General features: G+C 50.1%; 1 protein-coding gene and 1 pseudogene across 4 annotated transcripts; one reads left to right on the top strand and one right to left on the bottom strand.

Moving 5' to 3' along the window:
• Nucleotides 1–2,311: 2,311 nt before the first annotated feature.
• On the top strand, nucleotides 2,312–3,228 carry LOC102769214 (annotated as a pseudogene).
• A 3,701-nt stretch (nucleotides 3,229–6,929) lies between these two features.
• Nucleotides 6,930–18,935, bottom strand: MAG (myelin associated glycoprotein). Of its 4 annotated transcripts, XM_015564769.1 has the most exons (11): nucleotides 18,783–18,935; nucleotides 18,242–18,309; nucleotides 17,709–17,935; nucleotides 16,286–16,582; nucleotides 15,949–16,206; nucleotides 14,550–14,810; nucleotides 9,923–10,210; nucleotides 9,231–9,327; nucleotides 8,431–8,524; nucleotides 8,136–8,173; nucleotides 7,360–7,446 (listed from the first exon to the last, which is right to left on the bottom strand). In XM_015564769.1, exons 1-10 carry the CDS (start codon nucleotides 18,903–18,905, stop codon nucleotides 8,147–8,149), a joined length of 1,740 nt encoding a protein of 579 aa, XP_015420255.1. In that variant the 5' UTR covers nucleotides 18,906–18,935; the 3' UTR covers nucleotides 7,360–7,446; nucleotides 8,136–8,146. The 4 variants fall into 4 exon arrangements, with proteins under 4 accessions (XP_015420254.1, XP_006765045.1, XP_015420255.1 ...); XM_015564768.1 differs by lacking the exon at nucleotides 8,136–8,173 and having other exon boundaries at nucleotides 6,930–7,446; XM_006764982.2 differs by lacking the exon at nucleotides 8,136–8,173 and having other exon boundaries at nucleotides 6,930–7,446; nucleotides 17,709–18,077; nucleotides 18,783–18,860.
• Between the last annotated feature and the right edge of the window lie 325 nt (nucleotides 18,936–19,260).

The following is a 19,260-nucleotide window of genomic DNA, read 5'->3' as shown; positions in this document are numbered from 1 at the left end:
AGCTCTGGAGCCCTCCTGTGATCCCTCCCCTGCTGGCCAACCTCTTGCATCTCTCCCTGGCCCTGATCATGCTCTGGTGGGTTCCCTCACCTGGGAACCACCCTCTCACAATCCAGGACCCCTCAAGGGCTATTGGAGAGACAGTTTCAGCCGGATCCTCACAGGCCAGGCTGAAGGACCCCCACGCACACACCCCGTGCATGAATCTGTGCACTGGGCCTCTAGTTTTCTTATAATAATTTTTATTTTTGTGGTGTCAGTTACTTCTCCTTTTCATATCTGATTTTATTTGTTTGGGTCCTCTCTCTTTGTTTCTTTTTTAAAAAAATACATTTTATTGATTTCAGAGAGGAAGGGAGAGGGAGATAGAGATAGAAACATCAGTGATGAGAGTCATTGATTGGCTGCCTCCTGCACACCCCTTACTGGGGATCATGCCCGCAACCCAAGCATGTGCCCTTGACTGGAATCAAACCTGGGACCCTCCAGTCCACAGGCCAACACTCTATCCACTGAGCCAAACCAGCTAGGGCTCTCTTTGTTTCTTGATGAGTCTGCTTAAAGGTTTATTTATCTTGTTTATCTTTTTGTCTCTATCAGCTCTTGGTTTTGCTGATCTTTTATATTGTTTTTGTTAGACTATTTTTCATTTATTTCCACTCTGATATTTATCATTTCCTTCCTTCTACTCACTTTGAACTTTGCTTGTTGTGCTTTTTCCAGTTCCGTAAGGTATACATTTAGTTTATTTGAGTTTTTCTTACTTCTTGGGGTAGGACTATAATTTCCCTCTTAGGACTGCTTTCGTTATGTCCCACAGATTTGGGGTTATTGTGTTTTCATTTGTCTCAGGTATATTTTGATTTCTTCCTTGATCTAATTGTTAGTTCATTCATTGTTTAGTAACATGTGCTTTAGCCTCCGAGTGTTTTGTGTTTTTTAGGTTTTTTTCTTGTAATTGATTTCTCGTTTCATACCATTGTGGTTGGAGAAGATGCTTGATATGAATTTAATCTTCTTCAATTTACTGAGACTTTTTTTGTGTTCTAACATGTAGCCTATTCCTGAAAGTGTTCCATGTGCATTTGAAAAGAATGCATATTCTGTTGCTTTGGGGAGAAATATTTTGAAAATATCAATTAAATCCATGTGGTCTAGTGTGTCATTTAAGGCCGCTATTTCCTGGTTGATTTTTTGTGTGGATGATCTATCCATTGATATCAGTGAGATGTTAAAATCTCCTAGTATGATTTTATTATTGTTGCTCTCTCCCTTTTTCTTTGTATATTAGGTGCTTCTTGGTTGGATGCATAAATGTTTACAAGGGTTCTATCCTCTTATTGTATTGATCTCTTTATCATTATGTAATGTCTTCCTTTGTCTCTTAATATAGCCTTTGTTTTAAAGTCTATTTTGTCTGTTATAAGTATTGATAACCTGGCTTCTTTTTTGGTCCCATTTGCATAAAATATCTTTTTCTATCCCTTTACTTTCAGTTTGTGTGTATCTTTCATTCTGAGGTGGGTCTCTTGTAGACATCACATATATGGGTCTTGTTTCCTTACCCATTTAGCTACCCTGTGTCTTTTAATTGGAGCATTTAATTCATTTACAATTGAAGTGACTACTGATAGGTGTGTGTTTATTGTAATTTTGGTTTTTTATAACTATTTTTTTTCTCTTTCTCTTCCTAAAGAAGTCCCTTTAACATTTCTTATAAAACTGGTTTGGTGGTGCTCTTGACCGCAAGACCTGCTGCTCTCACACCGGCTCCCAGCCCTTCCCCAGTGCCCACCCTCTGGTGGCCCAACCACCCAACCCCTTCAAGTTCTCATTCCCGTGGCCCTGGTGCCCATGGCGACCCCTGGAGGCAGCCACTGCTCCTGCTGTTACTCGCAGGCCTTGTGTGGTGCATCAGCAGTGTTGTTTGTGGTGAAGGTTGGCAACGGGACAACTTGTATAATGGCCAACTTCTCTGCTGACTTCTCAATCAACTATATACCAAGAGTGGCTCTAAGAATGAGATCTTCGACATGTCACCTAATGTAAAGCATTAAATAGCAGCTCCTGTGGTAAAGAGGAGCTTCTAACTCCAGTCTCATGATTGCTTTTGGAAGAAGACATACACTGACCCTCAATTTAGCAAGAAATGCTACACGTTACAGTGTCCAGATGATGCGTTCTGTTTTATGACTTGTCAAACACAGAGATTTTCCCCAATGCAAGCTTCCAGGGAGTCAAGACTGTAAAATCCATAACTGATATCATGGCAGACATAAATAAAAAATACATATATGTGAGCAGCAACCAGGTCCCCATGAATAGTGTAACTGTCACCACCTAGGCAAACCTTTCAAATGACAGCTTCAGCAAGGAAGAGACATGCTATATGCAAGATGGACCTTCCCCAACAATTCACCAACATCTCATCATCCCCTCCCCACTCTTCACCTCCCCGCCCTTCCCCTCCCAACCTTCACCAACCCCTCCCCACTCGTCCATCTCCAGTGCCTGAGAGCCCCTCGGTGCACAAGTACAACGTGAGTGGCACCAACGGAACCTGTCTGCTTGCTAGCTTGGGGCGCAGCTGATGTCACCTACAAGAAGAAGGAAGACAAGACTGTGACTAGAGTATTCAGCATTAACACAGATAACACCAAAGTCAGTGGGAGCTGCACTACCCGGCTCATGACCCTTGAGCTCCAGAGTGAGACCAGCACTTTCCTAGTCTTCCAGTTTGGAATGAATATGAGTTCTAGCTGTTTTGTTTTTTGTGTGTGTGGGTTTTTTGTTGTTGTTGTTGTTGTTTTTTTTCAAGAAATCCAATTGAACATGACTCTTCCCGACACCAAAGACCCCACCTTCAAGGCCACTAACAGCTTACTGAGAGCACTTCAGGCCACTATAGGGAATTCCTACAAGTGTAATGCCAAGGAGCACATTTGGGTCACAAAGGCCTTTTCTGTCAACATTTTCAAAGTGTGGGTCCAGGCTTTCCAGGTAGAAGGTGGCAAGTTTGGGTCTGTGGAAGAATGTTAGCTGGATGAGAATAACATGCCAATCCCCATCGCCGTGGGTGGTGCCCTGGTAGGGCTGGTCCTCATCATCCTCATCACCTACCTCATTGGCAGGAAGAGGAGCCATGCCGGCTGGCTACCAGATGATTTGGCGTGGCTGCAGACCAGCAGAAGCTGCAGGGCTCTGTTCATTTCCCTGAGCTCAGGTTGATGTTGAGGGAGGCACACTTTATTGCAAACTGATTTTCGGATCTGCTTTATCCAATGTGAAGTTCATCTTGGAACATTTACAAAAGAGTAACTCTCACAATGATGGTGTTAATTTTGCTAACGGGGTTAAATATTTTCCTAATTGGTTATATGTTAATGTTTACCAAAGTAGAACTTTATGGGGGAGAGGGTAAGAGTGCTTTTCTAAATGGGCACTGGCTCCACTGTCATTTGACTTTTTAAGGTTCTGGTGTTTAGTTTCTCTTCATTCTTGACTCAGACATAAGCCTTACAAAGGGAGGTTCTGTGGTCTTAGCACTTACAACTAATGAAGGCTGGCTAACTGTTAGACTGACACAGTTCATAAATTAGTAAAGAAAGAAAATTCTAAAACAGAAGTACTTCAAAAGAGGAAACTCTAGAATGCTTAAATTAAGCTTTAGAAGCCAAGACAGGCCTGGCCCTCACAGGCTGCACAGCTGAGCATTAAAGCGATTGGTCTTTCCATGCTCTGCCACTCAAGTGCTGGCACTTCTTTAAATAGAAAAATGGGTGTTATTTTTATTTACTTTTTTTTTTTGTAAAGTGATTTTCAATCTTCTGTTTGAGGTTCAGGGTGATCCTGTGTCTGAACTTGTGTACAATAATTGGTTCCACTCTCTGACTTATCTGCTTGCAGCTTGGGTGGGCTGTGCACTGAGGATCCCTTCATTTAATGCATTGCCGTAACAAGGCTAATAAAACGTCTCTTTCTTTAAAAACAAAAATAAAACAAAACAAAACAAAAACACTGGTTTGGTGGTAATGAACTCTTTTAGCTTCTTCTTGTGTAGGAAGCTCTTTATTTGTCCTTCAAATCTAAATGATAGCTTTGCTGGGTAAAGTAATTTTGGTTGTAGGTCCTTGCTTTCATCATTTTAACTATTTTGTGCCAATCACTTCTGGCATGAAATGCTTCTATTGAGAAATCAGCTGACGGTCTTATGGGAGTTCCCTTGCAGATAACTGTCTTTCTCTTTCTGCTTTTTAGATTCTTTCTTTGTCTTTAATCTTTGCCATTTTAATTATGATATGATTTGGTGTGGGCCTCTTTGGGTTAATCTTGTCTGGGACTCTGCACTTCCTGGACTTGTGTGGGTTTTTTTCCTTTACCAGGGTAGGAAAGTTTTCAGTCATTTATTTCTTCAACTAGGTTCTCAGTCCCTTGCTCACTTTCTCTTCTCCTTCTGGTACTTTATGATATGAATGTTGTTATGCTTGATGTTGTCCCAGAAGTCCCTTAAACTATTGTCATTTTTAAAATTATACTGTTATTGATTTCAGAGAGGAAGCCAGAGGGAGTGAGAAATAGAAACATCAATGATGAGAGAAAACCACTGATCAGCTGCCTCCTGCACACCCCACATTAGGGATTGAGCCCTCAATCCAGTCACGTGCCCTGACTGGGAATCAAACTTCGATCTCCCAGTTCATAGGTTAATGCTCAACCACTGAGCCATGCCAGCCAGGCTCTATCCTCATTTTAAAAAAAAATTTTCTGTTCTGATTTGGAGTTTTCTGCTACCTTGTCTTCTAAATCACTGATTTGATTTTTCTGCTTCATTTTACCTGATATTGATTCCTTTTAGAGTATTCTTAATTTCTGACTGGTTCTTTTTTATAGTTTCTATGTCCTCTTTTGTGGTTACTATCTCTTTGTTTAAGTTCTCACTGAGTTTATCCATTTTTACCCTAAATTTCTTGAGCATCGTTATAATTATTGTTTTGAAATCTGTACCAGTTAGGTTGCTTGCCTCCATTTCATTTAGTTCTTTTTCTGGGGATTTCTCTTGTTTTTACATTTGGGGTATATTTCTTTGTCTCCCAATTTGGCTGCCTCTCAGTATTTGTTTCTGTGCATTAGGTAGATCTTCTATGTTCCCAGTCTTGGCATGGTGGCCTTATGTAATAGGTGTTTTCTGGGCTTGGTGGTGGAATCTCCCTGATCACCTGCTCTAGGAAACTTGTGAGGATTATGTAAGCCTCTGGTTGTAGTTGAGTCTTGATTGCTGTTGGCCCATAGTCAGCCCAGCTGACTATGAGGATTGACCCTGACCACAGTGTATGAGCTACTGTGAAGAAGCTGACCCCACATAGCAGAATTCATCCCAGCAGGGTCTGGTGCCTGCCAAGGTCTCTCTTTTGATGTGTTGGTTGTAGAGGTAATTGGGTCATGCTTTGATGGGGTCTGAATCCTGCCACCAGGTGTGTTGTTTCTGAGGCCTCTTGGGAGGGATTCTGGTACAGTTCAATGTTAGGTACTTTCTGTGATCATCCCTGGGCTACCTGTTTGGAGCTACAAAGCAATCCACAGTTTGTGGCTACCTCTACTTGGACTGTGCACATGGTTGGGGTCAACCTACATAACAAGACCAGCTTCCATTAGCATCAAGCTGGTCAGCAAAGGGCCTCAGACACCTGAAATCCTAGATTCACCTCCTCCTGCTGGCTGCCTGTTAAGCTCAGTCATGAAAAAGCCTCTGGGCAGTACACAAGTTGCATGAAGTAGGTTCTCAGTGAGTGACCAGGTAAGGGCGAGTGGTGTTCACCAGGTTCATACAGATTCAAACTCAGCACCAGTGCTGGGTCTGAGGCCACTCAGCAAAAGTCTCAGGATACACCAAGGCCACCTGCCACCTTCCAGGGACCTGTGGACCTTTGTGGTTGGCAGGGTCTTAAGGAATCATCAGAGTGAGGTCAGCAGAGTTCATTAGGCTGAAACAGACCAAGATTTAGCCATGTGAAGGGAGGACTGTGCACAGGATCAGTAGTGCTGCTTGGGTGTGCGAGGGGAACATGGCCCCCACCCTAGAGCCACCCAACAAGTCTCTCCATGTGTCTGCCCAAACCGTCTCGAGAGTCTTCCAAGAGAGTCTGGACCACAGGCACAGGTTGTTCACAGCCAGCTGACAAATTTGCAACCTCGACAAGGTGTGGCCCCTGGAAGTCAGGAGGTAGAGTGTGGCTAGTCAATCTCCTGTGAATGTGCCACTCAGGGTCTGGAGCCTGGCCACACCATTTACTAGCTTCAGGACCCCGGAAAAATCACCTAGCTTCTCTTGGCCCCAGTGTTTTCATCTTCAGAGGGTTGTCCTGGGGGTCCCTTCCCAGGATAGCCTGAGCCTCCTCAATGGGCTCCACGCACAGCTGCAACCTAAGTAATGTTTCTTAAACCAAATGGAGTAGTTTGAAGACTGAAGTTGCAGAGTGCAACATGAATGTGAAGGATGGCAGTCAAACCAACACAGGCTCATGAATAGGCCTGGGGTCACCCCTAACCATGTCAGTGAGTGAGGGAAACCAGCCAGGTGTGGGACAACAGGAAATGGTGGAAACTATGGCATATAGGGAGCCCATAACCCTTCTCTTTCAGTGAGTCACAGCTGTGGTGGTCAAGTGCAAGTGCAACACTGTCAGTCACTCTGACTGTGGCGGAGGCAGGAATGAGGGTTGTTGTGTGAAATAAACCAGAAGTCAAATAAGGCATGCTGTGAGCCAGATCCAGCCCACAGCTCAGAGTGGGAGCAACTTAATGGTGGTTGGCCTGAGTTCAGGGCTAGAATCCCTGGGCCTTGCCCACACACAGGGCCCAGCAGAGGGTAAGGAGGGGGATAGACGTCTCCCGCAGGGACAGGTCAGAAATCATTAGGATCTAGACAGGCATTTGGCTTTGGGGCATTTATTCCATGTCTCTTCAGTATACACCCTGGGGCCAGGTGTAGGGGAGGAGACCAGGCAGGGGATAGCAATAAATAACACAGACAGACAAAACTCCCCTCCAGACAGATGAGGTTAAAGGAGGTTAGAGGAGAGCCACACTGTGAGGATGTGGTGCTGGCCAGGGAGGGGCAGCTGGGAAGGATGGGGGGCCAGACCCCCAGGACCTTGCTGTCACCTGTTCCATCCCTTTCCTGCCTCAGCCCCCAGTACTTTAGGGAGGAAGGGAGCCCGCAGCCAGTGTGGGCCAGGGAGGGCGCTGCAAGAGTGGCGGCCACATAGGCTGCCCCCAGCTCCCTCACTTGACACGGATTTCCGCATACTCGGCCAGCTCCTCTGTCAGGGTGTAGCTGTCCTTGGTGGGTCGTTTTCCCAGGTCCGAGTGAGAAAAGCTCAGGTCCAGCTCTGGGTGCTCCCCCCGAAGGCCCAGAAGCCTCCTCTCAGATCCCAGGCGCCTCTCACTCTATGAAGGGAACCAACTCATCAGAAGGGTCCCGTTCCACCTTTTCCAGATCCAAAGGCTAGAGTCACTTGAACCCCATACCTTAGAGTTAAGTCCCAAAGCTCCATTAAGAACCTCTTTTCTCAAGGACCTCCAGCCCAGCCAGTCCCACAGTCCCCGCGTCCACTCTAGAGCCTTTCCCCATGCTGATCCCCCTTCGCAACACCCACCTCATTGCTTAGCCTGAAAGTTGCCTACAAATTCAATGTCTTCAGGAAAACTTCTTCAACATAGGAATTTGGTGGCACACAACTCAATCCATAACACCTTTCCAGAGTAAAGCCACCTGGTCAGATTTCACCTTTCCAAATGTTTGTACACCTCAATCTTGGTGATCCTGTAGGTTTGGCTTTGGTTTCCCCTTCATGCTTTCTACCACCACCCTCACCCCACCCCCATACTCCCCTCCCACACACACACAAGCCTTTGGACAGACACATAGAACAATGGCCAAAGACAGACAGACAGAAGGGAGTAGCAGTGGGACAGAATAGACAAGGCTAGGAGTGCTGGGCAGGGCAGACTTAACCAGGGACCATCTTGGACTCCTGACAGGGACGCACACATATGCATGACAGCCCCAAGGCCCACTGAGGGCCCAGAGGCAGGTACACTGAGGCCCCCCCATCCCCCCACCCCCCGGAACCTACCTCCTGGGTGCTCATTCCAGGGTAGAGACCACTCTGGACTATTGGAGAAGGAAATGCTGTCATAGACCTACATGAGGGCTTCCCTTGGGCCTGAGCCCCATAGTCCCCTTCACAGTCTCAGCCTCAGCACCCCTCCCAGCCTAGGTCCAAGCCAGCCCTCCATACTTCCTCCTTGTCCCTCCTAAAGGGCATGGCCTCCCCTCTGCCCCTTGGCCTCCCAGGCCTCTCCCAGGACCCCAATGTCCCTGACATTTAGGTTCCAACTAGCCTGGAGCCACAGGGTTCTGGCCCTCACCTTCTCCGGTGCCCCCGAGATGCGGAAGTCGCTGCTGAACAGGACTGGGGGGTTGTCCCCTGCGGAGAAGCTGGGGCTCTCTGTCACGTTCTTTCTGTTGGGCAGGAAATGAGAGCCCCAGTGGGACTCCCAGGCCTCCCTCTCCCTCCCTTTCTATACCCTCATCTACCTTAGGAATTTGGCCCAAGGGACCCCAGAGTTGGTCCCACCAATCTCTCTAAGATGGGGCAGACGGGCTCTACAATGACCAGCCCTTCCTGTCCACCACCATCCATCCCTCCCCTGTTTTGTGACCCCTGGTCTCTACCACTTTTTAGGACCAGCCTGGCTTCTCCAGGTTCTCTTCATTCGCTCTGGGTCTGTCTATCCCTCTTGCTGCCAAGATATGGAGCAGGGAGATTAACGCATTTTCAGTAGAGCCACAAGGAAGGAAAATAGCAGCACAGTGGTAGCAAGTGGGTGTGGTTTGGGCTGGGGAGCATTTTTGTTGCCACAGATGTGTGTAGTCATTGGCACTTCTGGAACCAGCTGTGACCGAGGCTGTAGCTGCAAGCAGGGAAGCTGGCTTTCCCCATCGCACCTCTTGGAGGGCAGAAGGGCAGAGTGGAGAAACAGGAAATGACTGGTGGAAAGTGCTTGGCTCAAGCACTGGCACATGCTGACCTGTAGTGGCCCAGAGCAGAATACACCCTCCCACATACACAGGGCTGCCCTCCCTTGCCTAGCCCTCAGCCTCCCTCCACCCCTCCCCTGCCGTTAGAGTCTCTCCCCTTCCCCAGGTCGCCCGGTGGGGCACTCACTTCCTGCGTGTCTGGGTAATGTAGCAGACGATGGCAATCAGGATGGCAAAGGCAACCACGGCTCCCACGGGCCCGATCTTAGCCCACATCAGGCGGTCTGAGGAGAGAGAAAACCCAGGTGCCCTCAGACTGCTGGTGGGAGCGAACACACCTAGGTTCTTAGGAGATGGACTGGGACATCAGTGACAGTGAAAAAATATCTGTATAGCTGGCACATCCTTCACTGACTGACTAGCCTGGAGGGCCTGGAGGGCCTGGAGGGCCCAGGACAGTTGCCAGTGATGGCGAACCTATGACACGCATGTCAGAGGTGACACGCGAACTCATTTTTTTGGTTGATTTTTCTTTGTTAAATGGCATTTAAATATATAAAATAAATATCAAAAAGATAAGTCTTTGTTTTACTATGGTTGCAAATATCAAAAAATTTCTATATGTGACACGGCACCAGAGTTAAGTTAGGGTTTTTCAAAATGCTGACACGCCGAGCTCAAAAGGTTCGCCATCGCTGATAGGCAAACTCAGGGCGGCCTCTCCTTCCGGTCCAGAGGGACCTCTTTACCATATGATCCACCTTCATAGCCTGACCCAGGCTCGGTGGCTGATGGTCAATCAGCCTTGGGGAGAGGAGCCTGGATCCAAGAGGAGCCCCCTCTTCCCTGGGGCTCCCAGCCCCAGACCACCCCACTCACGGGCTCCCTGGAAGGGCAGCTCCAGGCTCTTGGTGCCGTAGAGGTTGCGGGAGGTGCAGATGACGCGGGGCGGGGCCTGGGCCTGTCCCCGCAGCGTGAGGATGCTGGTGAGCAGGAGGCCACTGCGCTCCGAGTACACGAACTCCCGCTCTGTCTCGTTCACTGTCACGTTGCGCGAGGGCAGCTCGAAGGCCACAGAGGGCTCCGGGTTGGATTTCACCACGCACAGGCACTGCACCGTGTCTCGGGCCGCTGCACAGTGGGACTCCAAAAGGATCACGGGAGCAACTGCAGGGGCAAAATCGGACGGAGTGGCTGGAGACAGCCAGAAGCCAGGACTCCCTGGCTGAGGGCCCAGAGCCGCATAGCTGTCCTCGAGGTGAGCTGTGCTTTCTCCTTTACACCATCCCTTTACACGGCCAACTTTGTTCACCTCGCAAAACATAAATCGCATCATGGTGCGCCCTGCTCAAACCTATCTTCCAATCGCTCTGTGTCACTTAGAATAAAATCCAACTTATTTGCCCTGGACTGCAAAACCCTGCGGGACTGAGCCACACTCAGACCTTCGTGTCTTACCCTGAAAGGCTCATTCCTTCCGTCACACCAGCCTCCTTGCTGTTTCTCACGTTTATGGAGCTTTTCCCACCCACATATTTGCGTTTCTCCCTCAGCCTGGAACACTCCCTGAAGGCACCTTCCCAACTCTCTTCTTTGCTCCATGAAGGTTCTACTCAGACCACTCAGATACTCTCTCCTTCTCTACCCCCTCGCTTCACTGACATCACTCCTGTCCCACTAAGTTTTCTGCCCAGCATTCATTCCTACCCGGGTTGTATATTGATACGGCTTGTCTCTCTTTTCCACCAAGACAGGCTCTTATTCTGTCTTGCTCTGTTGCCCACACTTACATCGTGTCTCTCACATAGCAGAGCTCTGGGAAGACTTGTGGGGTGACCTATTGAGTTCTGCCGCCCCCCTTTCAGGCTACCCTGCAGACGGCCCTGTTGACTCGCCAGAGCCCCCTTGCATTCTGACCCCCCTCATGAGAGTCCCAGTGCCACTCGAACCCAGCACCACCCTCCACCCAAGGTTCTGTTGAGCTTTGCTTTACTGCCTTTGTATTTTTAAAAATGGTACAGGTATGATGATTTTCTTTCATTTTCCAAAATATGAAATTATCGTCAAAATTCGAATGCTGCTTTTTAAAACTATATTCTCTTTCCTCCTGGAGAGTCGAGCACTCCCCTCTGCTCACTGTAGCCTGAGTTCTGGTTCTTGGTTTTGACCAAAACCCACGTACACACGGGCCAAAGACCCTCAGCTCGCCAGCCCACTTACTAGTATTTTCACTTTCCAGCAAAAGAATATGCAGGTGACAGTGATGGGCCAGGGAGTCACGTGACCAGATGTATACATAATAGAGATGGTTCTAACCAGAACCTCAATGTGTACACATATCTAAGTCTAATAAATCAAAAGTTAAATACCCCCAATTCTGTTTAAGTAGGCATACACCAGGCTTGCTGTAGTGTTAACAAATTAACACACTACAAAATAAACCAATAATGACAAACCTGAATGGGCAGCAATTAAATTTTTTAAAAAACCCTTTCATTCAAGACTGTACCACTAGTGCTCCGGTGACGATGTCTGCCCAAGATGCTGTGAGAACGCTGGCACCTGCCTGCATGTGTTCAGCATTTTCCAAGCTTTGCAGGCTGCCTGGGACACCCCAATTGACACTAGACAAACCCCAAGTGGCCATCTACTGGCTGGTGGCCTCAATCAGGCCCTCAGCATGATGAGGGCCAAGATGGAGTTCTCATTATGCAGACAGGGTAACGGTCCTTAACTCACAGGGGCTACAGGAACTCTGAAGATAGACACAGGATTGTGCTGTAAAGACAAATTAACATCCACCCGAGGACTAATGATTAGAAAAATAGAACCATTCCAGCAGAGGGAGCATGTGAGCAAGGCCTTGGCTTCAGCATGCAGGGCAGACATCCAGCCTGGAGTCCAAAGGAAAGATGGGTGGGAAGCGATGAGGATATCTTAGGCTTACGGAACGTATAGGACGTGTCAGATGCTGTGGAAGATAACCATCATTTCCGTAGTCTTCATACTCAACTTTGGAGTAAGATACTCTTATCACACTCATTTTTCAGGGGAAATGATTTAGGCTCAGTAAAGGTGAAGTCTCTTGTCTGAGATGGTGCAGCAAGACAGAGAGAGAGCTGGCATATAGACCCAGGGTGGTTCAGCTCTCGGGCACTTGATACGAGTAACATTTCAGTTTCCTTAAACTGGTTTGGGGTAAAGAACAACAGTCCCCTCTCCCAATCACATTGTTGTGAGAATAAAATTGCCCATACAGGCAAAGAGCTCAGACTCATCACTTGCATGTTGTAAACACTCTGTAAGAGTGAGAGCCTCCTGCAGTGCCCAAGCCATGCCGGGCTCTGGGGTGGGCAGGTAAGACTGGGAACCCTGCACCAGACTGGGTACCCACCATTGTCAGTAAGCACTAAAGCCAGGTGCTAGGGGACACAGGCTTTAGGGCTGAGACTGCACTCCCAGAGGGAACGCACTGTGACACAGGCCTTGGAGACACCTGAGGAGCTTAGCAGGGGGCCGGGGGGAGGGGAAATGTCCTAGCTGCTCCACTACTCCAGGGGGTTGATGACTTTATATTACAAATCGAGTTATTTTTTTAAAAAATCCAGATTAAGTGAGTCCTTGGGTGCTAAGACCTGCAGGGAGGTGAAGCAGTCGAGGTTTACCAGGTAACATCTGGGGCAGACGGGAGTCCAGAAGAATCTTGGCTCTGACCTATCTTCCTAGCTGCATGAGCATGGGGGAATTCTGACCTTCGTTTTACTTAGTTAAGGACTAAGGATAACACACACCTGCTTCACGGGGCCACCAGGAGGACCCAGCAAAGCCACACCTGTGGAGGATGGACTCGTGACCGGAATAGGCCCTTTATGGCCATTTGCTGTAACCACTCTTACTATGCGGGGGGCGGGGGGTGGGGGGTGACTAACAATGTACATGAGAAGGTGTATGTATGTTCAGTGGGTTCTGACTCTTAAACCTAAGGACCACTGACAGAAAAAGGGTACATCAGAAGAGGGAAGCTTGCCGAAACCGGTTTGGCTCAGTGGATTGAGCGTCGGCCTGCGGACTGAAGGGTCCCAGGTTCGATTCCGGTCAAGGGCATGTACCTGGGTTGCAGGCACATCCCCAGTAGGAGATGTGCAGGAGGCAGCTGATCGATGTTTCTAACTCTCTATCTCTCTCCCTTCTTCTCTGTAAAAAATCAATAAAATATCTTTTAAAAAAAAAAGAAGAAGAAGAAGAGGGAAGCTGGGCCCAAAGGGCACATACGGAGAAGACAGTGCCACAAAGCCCATACATGGTGACCACATTGGATGCTGTGAGTGACCAGGGACTGAAGGGAATGTGGCCAATGATGAAAGGTCAGCAAAGGAGTGGATGGCCATGGCATTGCGCTGGAAGATGGCACTCCGGGAATGATCAATAGCTACCATGTACTGGTTATCACCATACATGCAGAATATTGTGTAAGGGCTGTGCTCATTATCTTCTGGCAAACTTGTGGGGGGACGGGGGGACCATTATAAGTGAAGTAATTGAGGTTGAGAGTAGTGAAGTTTGGAGACTAGTGCCAGAGGTCAGGTCAGAGCTGAGGAGGAAGCAGGAGAAATGGAAATGTGGAGGCGACATTCCAGAGAAAGTGCTGAAAGAGGGCTGGGGGTGGAGGGAGGGGATGGTCAAAACTGTGACTTGGGAGCTACAACCCAGAATGGTGGCCAGGGTGGGCATCAGGGTGTGAGTGGTGCTGTCCATAGAGAGGATGCTGGGGAGGCACCAGCTGGCAGTGGGACAAGGAGTTTCATTTCCAAGGCAGTTAGCTTTTTATATGCATCCATCTCATCTCCCTGGCTTATATCTGTTAATAAGCTTGGCGTCTTCTTGGTGCTATGCCCCACCTGTCACAGAGCCACACGGCCCTTTGCACATAACCACTGCTAGACCACTGACTGTATTCTGATGTAATAATGCAGGATGAAGTAAGCTTTGGGCAGCACAGAAGAGTGGAACCAAACTGACTGGATTTGAATCTTAAAGTTCTGCCCTTTCCTAGCTCTTGTGACCTTGGGCAAGTGGCATAACCTCTCTGGGGCTCAGCTTCTTTCTCTAGAAACTGGGGGCAGTAATGGAACCCCTCATAGGGATGTCATAAGGATGAAATAAGTGGGTCCCTATTCAGAGCTTCCAACAATGCCTGGTACATAGGGATGCTCCACAGGGTTAGATTTCATGGTTACTATTTTAGTTAAAGGGGCAGTGGCCACAGGATCCAGCTCTCCCCGGTTAAAAAGCACACTCCAGGATGTGGAGACAAGTGTTCTCAGGTGGGACTTGTATTTTCTTATGTGGATTCCACTTTCCTGCCTTCCCCATCCTTACCTGCTGGTGCAACGTTAACTCTTGGTTACCCAGACGTCCCCTATTGAACCATCTACCTCAGGTGGAGGGGAGACACCAGTCAAGCCCGCTCTCAGCAGGGAACGGGGGTTGGAGGGGGCACACTCACACTCCACAGAGAGGTTGAAGGCGGTGGCTCTCTGGCCATACTGGTTCTCGGCCACACACCAGTACTCTCCATCATCCTCAGGTGTGACAGCTGGCAGCTCCACCTGCAGTTCACTCTCGTAGATGACTGTAGCCAGGATCTGCTTCTCTTTGAAGATGGTGAGAATAGGATCCGGGTTGCTCTGTGTGGAGCACAAGATGGAGACCGTCTCCCCCTCCACAGCCACCACTGTCACATTCACCGTTGGCTTCCAGGGTGCATCTAGGGGCAGAACAGGGGGCGATGGTCAGATGCCAGGAGGTACCTCTTCAGCCAGCCAACTTCTACCCCCAAATGTGACCCATACACCCCAATCCAAGCATAGCAGCTCAGGATGGTTCGGGGAACCCCAGGCCTGGCTGTCCAGTTTACAAGAACAGGGGCTCTATAGCCAGAATGCTTGTGTCTAAATCCAGGCCCCGCTCCTTCCAGCTGTGTGTCTTCACCTCTGTGGGCCTCATTTTTTCTTATCTGGAAAATGGGCTTAATAATAGTTCTAACTCCATAGGGGTAACTGAGAACTTAAGTAATAGGCACTGTTCCAGCCTGAACGAGGTAGAGGAAGATCCTTGCCCATGTGGGTAGTTGCCATGTAAGTAAATAAAATGTGTCATTGGCAAATTTGGGATAAGTGCTTTGGAGAAAAATGAAGGGAGGGATGGGAAGTTAGGGTAGTTACTGTTTTAACTAGGATGGTGAGGGAAGGCTTCAGTGAGAGTAGAAGGAGGTGGGAGGAGCCAGCCTTTGGGATGCCTGGGGGAAGAGCATTTGTGTAAAGTAGTCAGAAACTGCTGAGTAAATGTTGGCTGTAGCTGTCATTATTATTATCCACAGCCCTGGCATTTTGCCTCAATAAGTATTTGTGAATGAAAAAATGAATGAATGACTGCTCCTGGGTTCCTAGCTAAGAATCCTGTCTGATTAGCCCCCTCCTCTGGGGCTCCATATGTACAGGTGCACACAATGGGCTGGGTGAGGCCTGGGGTCCCCCCAGCCCTCCCATTAGAACTGCAATAGGACTCATTTAAAATTTAGATTCGTAGGGTCGGGCCTTGATCTACTCCCAGGTCAGCCAGGCTGCCCAGGAAACGGAATAAAACCAGCTTTCCTGGGTGACAGGGACCACATATGACTTCTGCTCCTGCCCTAGGGGTGAGAGTGGTGCAGAGTAGGTGTTCACTAGATATTTGTGCAAAGAATGAAGGAATGAATGAATGCCTTGACCCACAACCCTCCTCTCCATCTTCCCTCAACCACAGTTCTGTTCCTGATGGCCCAGCCCCGGCCTGGGCAGGACCCCTTTCCCCTAATCCCTGCTCTGCAGGACAGTGCCAAGCGAGTCCACAGGGCGGCCACTCACACATGACGCTGAGCCCCACGGTGCGGTTGTCCTGGCCATAGGCGTTCTCTGCCAGGCAGGCATAGACGCCGTCCTCCCCGGGGGTCACTTCGTCCAGCTCAAGGAACAGGCTCTCGGCCACGGCCTCCCGAAGCACTGTGCCGTCCCGCATCCAGGTCAGCAGCGGCAGCGGGTTGCTGTCAGCCCCGCAGAGCAGGCCGACGTGGGACCCCTCGATGGCCTCCACCGAGGAGTTCATCTCCACAATCACCGGGGGGTCTAAGGCCAAGGACACAGTGGAATCAGCAGGCAGGTGCCACGGGCCCCACCCCCGCCCCCGGGTGGCACCCAGGCTCACACTTGACGTCCAGACTGGCGTAGCCCTCGAACTGCAGGGTGGTGTTGGGGAAGGAGGCCTGGCAGCCCAGCCGAAGGCCATTGGCCTCCCTAGTGGGCACGAAGTGTAGCAGCGACATCTGCACCCATGTGCCCTCGTCCTCGCGCAGCCGACCCAGCACAGCCGGCTCCCCCAGGCCATCGTGGCCCAGCCAGCTCAGCTCTGGGCGCAGCTCTGGGCAGTTGTCAGGCACCAGGCAGCTGACCTCCACTTCCGTGCCTGCCACCACTTCCAGGGGGACCACGATGTTGGGGGTGTCTAATGGGCAGGAAGAAGGAGGACGGAGGAAGCAGACATCCCCACCTTGACCAACTCCAATCCTGGTACCTGGCTCCCTCCCCTTGAATACAGAATTCCCTGAAATGTTCTCTCTGCCCGGTTACCTTCACCCAGAGCCCTGCACAGATCCAACCATGGTGTAATGGTAATAAAACAACAATTGCTGGTCTGAGTCCTTCACAGCGTTGAATTTGCCTTCCAGCCATGCTAGCAGGTAGGTAATATTACTTTACTCATTCTGCAGTTGAGGAGATTGAGGCCACAGCTGGTAACACTGAGCTTCAAACCCTGTCACTCTGGCTTGATTATCTGTGTCTTGACACTGCAACGTATTCCTTAAGAAGCCTGTCTCCTCCCCATGTTTGATTTGGTGTACTTCCGTGTGTGTGTGTGTGTGTGTGTTGGAGGTGGATCAGGCCTGTAATCCAGCTAGACTCACTGCTGACAGGAGCCTGGATCTAAGAGCCCCGGGCAGTAGGGCTTCTCAGGCACTCGCAGTAGGAATGTCCGAAATCAAGCAGTGGACCCTACTCTGATGGTCAAACCTGGCCCAGAGCTGCATTTTATTTGGCCTACATTTAGGAATTAAAATATACATATCGGAACCAGCAGCTAATGTTTAGGAATTAGGAGATCACAGGAAAATACACAATTCTGGTTTCTTTTTCAAGTTCAAACTGCCTGGCAGCAATGGCTCTGTATTCTCGCCCAGCGCGGTGAGCAGAGCCGGTGCCATGTGCCAGGCACGTCTCTGAGCACTTGACAAGCACTCACTCACTGAGCTTAAAGTGCTGCCCTTGCCCCCATTGCAGAAGAGGAAACCAAGGCTCAGAGAAGTTAAGTCACTTTCCCACAGTTGCCCAGCGAACGCAGTGATCAAGAGACCTTAGCCCTATCCCCCTCTTCCCTTTGAGGGCCAGGAGACTGCTTGGGGCCCCGCTCTGCTCATTTCTGTCATCTGCCTGGTCTGTGTGGGCACCAGGCTTTGCACCTCCCAGCCTAACAAACAAGTCCCTGGGTCTGTGCTGGGGAGGATTTCCCGCTCCACCCCTGCCTGCCCCAGGGATGCCCTGCCCCACTGCTGTGCAACCCCCGGGGCACTCACTGATGATGTCCAGGACGCTGTGCTCGGAGAAGGTGTACTGGTTGTAGCCCCCTAAGTCCCCGCGGAAGTAGTACTTGCCGCCAAGCTCGGGGCTGAGGTTGCTGAGCAGGAGGGTGCAGTTGCGCAGGCCCAGGTCCCCCAGGAGGCGGCTGCGGCCCTGGAAGCTCTCGTGGACGACTTGGGTGCGTGACTTGAAGACCACCGGGGGGTAGTTTTTCGGGTAGGGGCTGTTGAAGTACCAGACGCCATGCACAACGGCAGGCCGCAGCTCGTCAGGGAAGTCAAAGCGGCAGGGGATGGAGACGCATGTGCCCTCGAAGGCCGAGATGGACGAGGGCATCCAGGCACCCCAGTGACCCCCTCGAGAGGCTGTGGGTGAGTAGGACTGCTGAGGCCAAGGGACATGTCCTGACCGAATCACCTGGCCCCATTCTCATCACCTTCCCCCAGCCTGAGGGACCCACAGAAACAAGCGCAGCCTGCTCGGGGCCAACGCCCCAGAATCCCCAGCCACCCCCTTCCCCGCCCATTACCTGCAATCATAATCCAAAACAGGGGCAGTGCGGTGAGGAATATCATTTTGTACAGCGTGTGATGACAGCTGGAGGAGGGACAGGGGGGGTTAAGGATTAGGGAAGGGGTTCTTCCCTTAAGGCTTCAGGAGGGGGCTTGTTCCGGCAGGAGGTGCTATTAATATTGATAATGACAAACATTTCTATGGCATTGACCAGGTACCAATCCTCAGTGCTTTACTCTGCTATATTAATTCATTCGATCTCTTTGAGGCAGGCGCACTCACTACTCTGATTTTACAACTGAGTTCCAGAGAGGTTAAGTAACCTGTCCAAGCCACACAGCTCGTAAGCATCAACTAGGCCAAGCCCTATCTGCACACCCAGCTCCAGCCAGCCCCAGCTGACCCCCAACTGTCCTGTCTCTACGTGGTTGTAAGATGCTGACAAGGATCCTCAGCACCGTGGTGCTCCTGGGGACCCTCAGGAAGTAATGACAGAGCCAAGCTGGACCAGCAGCAGGAAGAAAGGGGAGCCCCGAGGAAGGAACCCTGCCCCTCACCTCCGTCTCCCTGAGTTGGGGTGTCTTCTGGTCCCACTTGAAGATGTCAGCCTGCCAACCTGGAATAAGAGTCAGACAGGTGCAAGGGGGCAGGAGCCTGAGCACCCCTGTCCCGCCCAGCATCTGCTATGAGTTGCTGCCTGTTGAAAGGCTGCCTGCCCGTGGATGCTCGGGCCTCTCCCACACAGCCCAGCAGCTACTCTACATAGGGTCACTCCCCACCCCACCAAACTGCCATGGAGAACTGTGGGGAAGGAAAGGGGAATGACAGAGCCTTGTGGGGGGAAGGGGCTGTGGTGAGTGGGGGGAGACCTGGGGGTGGTAGGCAGAGAGACTCAGGGCCATCAATTACTGGGTTTCACAGCATCAGCATTCCCAACATGCCGTGTGAATTCCTGCCGCCCGCTCCCACCCCACAGACGGCCCCTGCTGTCCCCACCCTGAGCAGAGGCCAGTGCCCAGCACAAAAGAGCCCTGG

The sequence above is a fragment of the Myotis davidii genome, unplaced genomic scaffold (assembly GCF_000327345.1).
Source record: "Myotis davidii unplaced genomic scaffold, ASM32734v1 scaffold681, whole genome shotgun sequence".
Lineage (NCBI taxonomy): Eukaryota > Metazoa > Chordata > Mammalia > Chiroptera > Vespertilionidae > Myotis > Myotis davidii.
This window is presented reverse-complemented; position numbering and strand designations above follow the sequence as displayed.

Excerpts from the sequence above, each read along its gene's own strand:
- MAG (XM_015564768.1), bottom strand. The coding sequence starts at position 18,905 with ATGCTGGGCGGGACAGGGGTGCTCAGGCTCCTGCCCCCTTGCACCTGT. Across the intron at positions 10,211-14,549 it reads CTTCAACCTCTCTGTGGAGT|TTGCTCCCGTGATCCTTTTG; the intron begins GTGAGTGTGCCC and ends TTGCCCCTGCAG. Across the intron at positions 9,328-9,922 it reads GCTGCCCTTCCAGGGAGCCC|ACCGCCTGATGTGGGCTAAG; the intron begins GTGAGTGGGGTG and ends CTCTCTCCTCAG.